The following is a 9,635-nucleotide window of genomic DNA, read 5'->3' on the forward strand; positions in this document are numbered from 1 at the left end:
CAGACAAAGGCCGTGTTCCAAATCTCGCTCTAATTGATCCGCGTTACTCCGGTGGATAATGTCATGTGACACGAATGATAGAGCAATGCTGGACACGGGTAAGAGTTCGAACGGCAAGGTACAGAACCTTTACCTTAGAGCGACACCGAGTAAATTTTGGAACACGGCCAAAGAGACTTACGCCAGATCGAAGCGACGGCTTTGTTTCGGTACGGTAATGTTTTGGCAGACGCTTGATTTAGCACGGAGACAGCGGCATGGTGTCAAATATTTGAATGTTGCTTGAGAGTACAAAAAAAAAAAAAAATTCTGTTGTCCTTTTTTTGTTGTTGTGCCAATTCCCCGCTGGCAAATAGCTGTCCCAGCGTGTTTAGAATGTGGAGTATGCCACTGTGAATTACACCATCTCCGAATACTGTAAACTACCTAATTTTTGTTAATTTTACGACTTGAAAAACATTGAACGGAGGTGATCTCGCCAATATATTGCCTTGTCCCCCTCCCCAATCGCAAAATTTTGTGCCCGCAAAATATTCCCAAGACTATCTGTACAATTTGCAAAATATTGAGCCCTTGAAAGTGAGGTTGTTTACGGTGCTTCTTGTGCTGAATTTGTCAACTACTGTTTCCCCAGTTTACAACGAGACACCCCATAACCCATAGTTGAAGGAGTACCCACCTTTCGTGTGGACCCCGAGGCGGTACGACCCGAAGGTGTAGATCTTGCCCCCGACGTTTTCGGCCACGCTTGGCGGCATGTTCTGCGGGCGGAGGGAATGTACACCAAAGTCGGGGCAGGCTCCGACGACGCAACCCCCACATCCAAAGCCACTGTGCGAGGCAGTGTTTAGAAACCGGTGCAGCCAAGCAAACACTCCATTTCCCTCATTGCACCACTTCCAACACCCCGCCAAGCGGTTTTCGCTCTACACTCAAAGAAATCTGGAGTGCCTTCACCAGAATAGAGAGAACAATATTATTGTAAATATGCATGTTTTTCAATTTGAGTCACTTGATGCCAGCTTTGCATGAAAGTCTGCGTCCCATATCCGCACGTCTTGTTTTTAACTTTTAAAATGCCGGTTTCTGATGACAGGACCCGCACTGACATTTAGGAAGATGGGAAAAGTTAGGAATGTTGAACGTGCAACGTCGAGCACGACAGTTCTGTGTTTAGTTTTACGTGGATAGATGAAAGCCGCGAAATAACACTAATTAAAAAGCAATATTATTTTGATTTGACACAAACTACTTGTGAGCTGAAAACAGCATTTTCATATTTGCGACGAGTGCTTTAAAGTACTTGTGACTCAATGTTGCAACTACCTCATTGCATCATTGGAAGAATCAAATGGAAATAATGTTATCTGGAATGTACTGCATTTGTCACTTGCGCAGTGGGCTGCGTCAAATCCTGGTCAATCTCCTGTTTTCAAGCAGAAAATATAGGCCCTGTCGTTCTCGCGCGAAAGTTTTTGCCGAAACTTTGCCAAACTTTCCTTCAAAAGTTTGGCATGTGCCGCACTTTGCTGAATCTGAAGTTCGACAGATTCGGTCCGTCACTAGTCAATAAACCAATCTCACCAGCCAGTTTGACTACGACACCATTGCTGCAATGCATTGAGGGAACTTTAGTCTTTCTGCACATAAGACCTTCTTGCTGGAGCTCTGCGCATGTAGAACACGAAAAGGCATGAACCCTCGCATGCACGACCTTCTGTCTCCTGTGAACTAAAGTTATGGCGGCGACACGCGGGTGCCGAACACCTAGTGAGATTGGTCTTTTGGTGCGATCCATGGAAGGCACTCAGAGAATGACGGTCTGCCCCTTTTTCTTACGAGCACAACCACTGCGCCAACGTGCGAGCAAGCCCTTTGAATGGACTTCACAAGAAAGCATGAAAAACACGAGGCCCGACGAGCTGTACAAAAAAAAATAAAAGCTCGAGGTACACCTAAACATTTCTTATGAGTTGTGAATGTGAAAGCATGCAAGCGGCTCGTCCGCTCCCATTTTCGTCTGCTGCATACTTTTCGTCGCTGGTCAGCGCGCGTGCTCCCCTGGGCACGCTGACCATGGACCCCCTGGACGTTCCGTGTTAACGGCGCGCTGATGGACATGCAGCACCATGGGGTGAGCGGTCGTGGAAACTGACGAGCACAGCCTTCGAGATCCCAAAGTGTGCGCGCGCTCTCGGAGGCCATGGCGCAGCGGGCAATGGGAGCCCCTTCGACGCGCGCCAGCCCGTGGAACTGAAGGCGAATCGCTCATATTGGGAGCGCGGAAACTAGGTGCACTTTTTGCGCTTCAAACTGACTACGTCAGCTCGCTCCATGAGACAGTTAATGCTTTCGCATTAATACCGTAAAACGGCTCTTTAGGAAGCTCCGTCTAAAAAGTCGCTTACGAGATTTCGTCGTCATGACGACAGGGTCACTCTGCTTATCGCAACCAACCCTCAAGCGAGCCACCGTACCCCGAACTTCTTAACGGTGCTCTAACCATGACCACTTGATGGCTCGTCGCACATGAAACCCGCTCCCGTAGTAGAAATTTCGAGTTGGTCTTTGAGCCGTTAGAGGGAAGAGGATGGAGCTAATAGGTAATGTCAGTCATTTTCTAGTAAGGCCTCTCTGTAAAAGCGCATTGCTTCGAAAGTGACTCCACGGGCAAGCGCCCGAGCCAAAGGGAGCCCTCACCTTCTTCACGCTGACGTCGTAGATCCACTGCTTGACCAGCTCGTTGATCTTGGAGAGCACCTCCATCCTAAAGGAATGAGGATGGGAAAGACATGCAAACGAGGCTACACTGAGACCACAGTGTCCGGGTGCCCCTACGGCATCGAGTGACGGACCTACATGTTCTATATCCGTTGTACAGAGTTCCTACATTTCGCACAAACAGATATGCCGTCTCCACTTTCTGTATGCTGTGCCCACTTCCGTTTAATACTTCAAAATATGCCATGTTATAAGCCTGGCTAGGTAGAAAAAAAAGAAGAAAAAGACGACATGGAAGTGATGTTATCTGCAAAATTTAGCTGCCTGTAACGTGACGTGACCACGTCATAAAACTACCCATAAGGTGTTCTATGTACAAAAATTTTGTTAGGGATACATGAGGCTGGAAACTTGGGTGGAAGGAATGCACCTGACAGGAAAGACCATATGATGACACATCGTGGCACATTCAATACTTTCCGTCTTGTCATCATCTGTTTTTTCCTGCAGTCATCTTTTCTTTCCTACTGACATCTGTTATTTCCTGTCGTTATTTCCTGTCACCGTCTATTGTTTCCAGCCACCTTTTGCTGTGTCCTCATGTGTTCCCTGTCATCTGCCATGTCATCATATGGTCTTTGACGTGTTCCCTGTCATCTGCTATATATATGGTGTCTATACGAATGGTGACAGGACGGATGGTGACAGGACGGATAGTGACAAGGGTGGTGGTGATGGGACATATGTAGGGAGGGTCCCGTGTTTTGGAGTTCATTTCTCATGAAATTCGGAGAACGTTTTTCCGAGTTTATTTTTTGCCAAAAGTTTGAGTTTATTGTAACTTCTCCATGATAGATTCCCTATTCTCCAAAATTCAAAAATTAACTTTGCTGTGTACCCAATTCTCCAAAATTCAATATAAAAACAAATATTACCTGGCCTAAATTCTCACCTGTGTAGAATATTCTTCAGCTGGAGTGGGCATATGCACCCTTGCCATTGGTAAAACTAACCGTCCTACAACATAACTTCAAATCAGTGTTGCTTTAATTAACGCCGATACTTTACAATCACTAAAATCCGTGATGGAGTCTCTGGAAAGCTCGTTTTTTCCCCACCCCATTCCACAGCTCCGCCCTGCGGCTGTGTGGGATGGAGAGGGAGGATATAACCTTTAGCTGCCACCCCCCCTCCTATAATCATAGCTTTCAATGTTATAAAAACACAAGCCTGCCTTTCTATAAGAAGTCCAAGCTGAAAACTAGACTGGTGGCTTTTGTCGTGACCCAAAATTACAATGACCTGTTGTCCTGACCAAAGTTTGACGAGATAAATGGTGAGCACTTTTTGTTATTTTGTTAATAGATCGAGATGTGAAAGGAAACTGGAGAAGCTTTTCCTTGGGACCACTGACCATGTGCTCTGACCAAGCTTATTTGCAGATACAATTTTTTGTTTCATTATTTTTTAGCCAATGTAAGATAGAAATGCTGAGTTTTGTTCAGATAATCCAAATTGACAAAAGGTTTACCGGCAAGTGTTTTTTGGATTTTATTGGATTTATTCGAAACATGGCATCCTAAACATATTATATTGGAACGGATGGCGACAGGACAGAAAATGACAGGAAAGAAGGTAACAGGATGGAAGGTCACTAGACAGAGGGTGATGGGAGGGACGGTGGTGGGACAGATGGTGTTGGAACGGATGGTGACGGGATGGATGATGACGGGACAGATGTTGACATGACAGATGGCGACGGGGCGTGTGGTCACGGAACAGATGGTGAGGGGAAACAACAGATGGTGACTGATGGCACAGAGATGTTGATAGGACACAATAGATGATGATGGGAGAGATGATCACGGCAAAGACGACAGGAAACAAATGACGGCACAACAGATGCAAACAGGACACAAACGATGGTGACAGGCCGTACACAAGTGAAGTGAAGGGAGGTTCGTCGCCCACCTGTGTGCCAGTTCGTCGGCCGATTCGAAGAGTCCAAACTGGCGCAGGGTGTCCTCCAGGTCCCGGGTTCGTGCCACGTCGCTCGCCTTGGGGGGTGCCATGCTGATGGGCGACGTCATGCCCAGGGTCTTGTCCCCTGGCTGGGGAGGAGGTTGCTGGCCCCCGAGGATGCCCCCGCCGGCTCCCAGGGGGTGGCCCCCCATCGCAGGGCACCCCACGCTGGGCAGGGCAAGAGGGTTCAAGTCGGCTTACAGCAGGGTGCCTACCGAATTTCTTCTCTCAAATTTCCAAACTTTTTCAGGTTTACCCCGGGTATTTTAATTTCCCCGACTGTTACAAACAAACAAAAATGCAGAGAATGGGGCTGCAGCCGTCGTCTGCATCAGTCCCGTTTAATTCAGCACGACGGGTGGTGGCTTATGCTGGCTGGGGATGTGCATCGGACAACCGTTACTGAGCACGATAGCCATCCACGCCGCCCACACTGGTTATCTTCCTTGGCTTAGCCAGCTTTCTGATGATTCCCCAGACTTTTCTAGACGCTTTGAAATTCCTCGACAATTACAGGTTGGTAGACTTAGTATGGTATCAGTTCTCAAAGTTTTCAATCTTGAGGAACTCCCATTTTGCACCACTGACAACCGTGGAACCCTTCCCAGTTTTGGCACAGAGCATGTGCAGACCTTCTGCACGTGCGCAAAGCGACGCCCCAAGCTGCTTGGGTGGCCCAAAAGCATTGCGGTCCATTATTCTAGAACTCCCTATTGATACAATGAAGTGGCGCAGAAGCCTACGAGCACTCGAAATAATAATTCACAAACTGGAGAGTGATTGGCTCACAGCTACCCATCAGTGGGTGGCTCACATCTAGAATAACGCTTAAAGAGACACTACAAAAAAAAAAAAAGTTTTTTTTTTTTTAGAAAAGCATAGATGGGACACATAATTTTTTAAATTTTTCCACAAAAACTTTTTTGCGCAATATTTACGTTTTTTGACGCAATTTAGGTGGAGGTTACAGCCTGCTCTAAGCATCGCCCACAGATCTGTGGGCCAGCCCATTAAATCTGGGCTGTCTTGGCTGCTCAACTGAACAGGCTAACAGGTGTAGTGTCTCCCTTTCACTCATCCAGTGTTTCTAGTCTGGAAGTCTAACACTGCCTGCTAGTCGTGCGAGCAGACGAGCGACAGCCTCTGGCATTGCCTGCTATTTCACCGCCACCTAGCGTCGCCTGCAGTGCCCGTGGGACGCGACCACGAAATCTGCGCGTCGGCGTCTGCTTCCGCCTCCGTCCGTCCGCTATTCATCTCCCGTCAAAAAGCTTCTGCAACGCTCAGAAGACGCGACCATGAAAGCGACGTTCTAGCGTTCCATCATGCTTGAGCCACGGACTAACACAAGTGTCAGTCAGCATCTATTTATGTGCCCCAAGTAAGCTGCAAAGTAAAGCTGTCCGTGCGTAAATGCAAGCAGCACCAAAAAACAAAAATCTTCATATCACACATGCACACAAAAAAAATATTTTAATTATTTCTTAGAGCAGATAGAGTGGAGTTGCAGGTTCTGCTGCACTTCCCGAAAGCAATTTCAGAGTAGCAAGAACTCTCAAGCTAGCGGGGGGGCACGCGAGCGGTCCGATTCGTCGGGTCTGGACAACGGCCGTGCACGAGACGACAACCCTCAGGCGTCCCCAATTTAGAGCAGTGGACAGGGCCTTACCAGACGCCGCTCGCCTGGCCTTTTGCCAGCATTGCACGAACGGCATTCCACGCCTGTCGACACGCCGGCAGCGCTCTCCGTCACTGTTGTCGTTTGTGCAACGAGGCACAGCGGTTTGGAGGGGCTCGAGCGCGTAAAGGCGCTGCAGCACCCAGGAATCCCAAGTTCAATCCACACCCCTGCTGGTTTCGGTCTGGCTGAGCGTCGATGGTAACGGCGGGCTGTCGTGGATCGCTAGTGCATGATGCTCGATGAGGGCCCCGGCCTGGCGGTCGTACTACCCCGGCTGAATTCTTCACTTACAACAGAAACGCGAGACTCCCGGTGGGGCCGACTAACTTCCCCACTGTCTAAGCAAACAGGCCACAGACTTTCACCTAGGCTCGGAACTAACTAGCACGTCTGTCCCCAGCTGTGCTAGTTAGTTGTGCATCATTCAATTTTCCCTAGATAATTTCCACCAATCTTCTAATCGCCTCTTTCTGACTGTAATCCTTTTTCTTCCATCCTTCCTTCGTCGCCAATAAAACCCAGGGCCCCCAGCCAAATCCGTTACCCCTTCAAGGAGGGCGGGGTGAGGCCCCATGCACTTCAAAACCAAGCGCTCTAGTGTCTTTCTCTCGTTATGGCAGGCGGCACATAATGAGTCTGCATCCTGAAATTTAGCCCTATATGTCCTCGTCCTCAAAACTCCTGTTCTTGCCTCGAACAGCAAAAAATTTCCCAGTGAATTGTCAGATTTTCCTTTCTTATGTCCTGTTCTTGTAACCTGTACACCGTTAGAGCTGATTTCTCCTGCATTCTTCCCTCCCACGTTTTCCTCTCTGCCACTTTCACCCCCTTTTCCACTCAAGTAGTCTGCTCAGCCCCATCACCAGTGTGTAGGTACTTAAATGTAAGCTTTCTGGTTCAGTTTGTCCATTTGGTGTTTAAACTTTTCATGGATAAATAAACATCTGAATTCCTTCTGCGCCCACTGTGTATCATTCACTTCAGTCAACCTTTGTTCAAATTTAACTTACTAGTTGCCTCCCTGCTCTTAAAAGACGACCATCCCATGTCCTCCTGTACATCCCTCATTCGGTGTTTTTCCATGTGCTCCCATGCCAATCTGCCTACGCTTCTTTGTCAAATTTCTACTCCTGACTGAACCTCTGATTTCATGCACAGTGCCCCCAATGCCAAAAGACAGTCCTGGTACCATCACTCCTTTCTATATACATCTGACCACTTCATATCTGTTATAGTTCCATAGTGCCTTGAGCATCGTAATAGATTAATTATTTTTTTCCTTTTTTAATTATAATCTCCTCATCTTCCTCTAGATATTTTCTTCCCTCATTGAGCCAGGCTCCCAGATATTGGTATTTTTCTCTTTTTGTCTTTAAATACCATTACTCCAGACTTGTCACTACTAAAACTCATGCCCAAGGTGTTCCCTTTCTCTCCACATATTCCAGCTAGTTCCTGTAATGTATGCTGGTTATCTGCCATGCGTACTATTCATCCCCGTACAACAGTCCTGGTATTACCTATATTACATTTCTCCCTCCTTCCATATAACTCGCATCAAAGCCTAAGTTGCTCTGCTCTAATTTCTTTTCCATTTAACTGATATATATCATTAAGATCAACGGTGACAGTGGACAGCCCTGCCCGAGTCCTCTTTTTATTGCTGCGGGCTGTGTAGTTTTTGCTTCCCATGTTATAACTACCTTATTGTCTGTGTACATCTGCTGAAGAAACCTAACCAAATTTGCATCTAAACTGTACTCCTTCAGCTGACCCCAGAGTTTTTCCTGGCTAACATTATTGAACGCTCCCTTTATGTCCAAAAAAGCTAACCATAAAGGAGTTTGGTTCTTCATTGTTATTTCTAGCCATTGAGTGGTGACGATTAAGTTATCTTCCAGTCTTCTATCTCTTCGGAATCTATTTTGGAGCTCACCCAGTATTTGAATATCTTTTGCCCTTCCTCCATTCTATGCCTTACTATCTGCATAGCTAATCTGTACAGAACTGAAGTTATCGTTATCGGACGATATGACTCAGTACTGTCTTCGTTTCCTTTGCCTTTATATATTAGTCTCATTTTACTTGGTTTCCAATCATTGGGTACATCTCCTCCCAAGAAAGGCGACTATCAATGTTGCTCGATGGACGTCTGAAAAGGGTCTGTTATCCTATCTTCCATAATGTTTTCACCAAGTTAGCAGACGATCCCACATTTCCTCTTGCCGACAAACCAAGAGAGTCTACATTCATTTGAGCCGTATGAGCGTCAAAGGTTGCATGAAATCCACGATGTGTCTCTGTCCTCGAGTACTGTCGACTCGAAAATTCGCAGTGCTCAGAACGCCGGTTGTTTTCTTGTTTGTACAAGGCCTGTCCACTTGCACCTTGCACGGGGATGCACAGATAGCCTTCACCTTGCGGACGAGCACTCGAAGCCTAGATAGCGCCGAAAATGCATCCTGGACTTTCGAGCGCGAAGAACAAAGAAGCTTGGACGGCAAAGCATGTTTTCCTCACAGGTTTAGCTCATTTACTGAATACACATCTCGAGTCGAACCAGAGCCACGGATGGATCGAAGGATGTTAACGACTGTACCTTTTATAACGGGCAGCAGCTTACGCCACCTAGCTTAGAAACTAAAAGCCAAAAGTATGATTCCTTCCCTCACCCTTCTAAGCCAATTGGCTTCCCCCTTTGCGATATTGTAACTATCACCAAGCGGTGTGGAATGTCACCAGGATTTTGTGCTTAAAATCACGTTGCCAGTCGTCCAAAGCTTTATCTGAAATCGCGAGAAACGATTTCCTGTATCTAGAAATTTTGGAACAGTCCGCCAAAGAGGAAAACAATGTCGCCTGAGCTTCTCGACGTTGTATCCAAAGCTCTGGAAGTTGCATTTTCTAATTGCGACCATTGCCAATCGTGCCTGCCCTGCACAAAGCACCGAAATGGCTGTGCCCACCCGAGAGCAAAGTGCTGGCACTCTTAAAGGTTTATTTACCCTATGCATTTTTTCAACACGCAATAGTTTAGTAAAACCGATATTTTGCGAAATTGGCCCGTTCACACAGAGTTTGACGCGCAAAACCTGTGACGTACTGACTCACGAGAATTTCAAAAACCTTGTCATCTGCAACAAGAATATCAAGTGTTTTGCATCAAAATGATAAGAAGTATGCAGTGTGAAAAGACTGTCTGTTTTCTTAA

The 9,635-nt window shown here is 46.8% G+C and overlaps 1 protein-coding gene across 1 annotated transcript in view; it reads right to left on the reverse strand.

Moving 5' to 3' along the window:
• The window catches only part of LOC8035077 (poly(A) polymerase beta), a 48,348-nt gene that overhangs the window by 36,472 nt on the left and 2,241 nt on the right, over window positions 1-9,635 (reverse strand). Inside the window, exons 2-4 of the mRNA XM_029989861.4 lie at window positions 4,693-4,911; window positions 2,701-2,767; window positions 680-761 (exon numbers count right to left, since the gene is read on the reverse strand). Of these exons, the coding sequence (XP_029845721.2) occupies window positions 680-761; window positions 2,701-2,767; window positions 4,693-4,911 (368 nt within the window). The remainder of the gene's footprint in view (window positions 1-679; window positions 762-2,700; window positions 2,768-4,692; window positions 4,912-9,635) is intronic.

This window comes from Ixodes scapularis, unplaced genomic scaffold, assembly GCF_016920785.2.
Source record: "Ixodes scapularis isolate PalLabHiFi unplaced genomic scaffold, ASM1692078v2 PGA_scaffold10__122_contigs__length_95168666, whole genome shotgun sequence".
NCBI classification, from domain to species: domain Eukaryota; kingdom Metazoa; phylum Arthropoda; class Arachnida; order Ixodida; family Ixodidae; genus Ixodes; species Ixodes scapularis.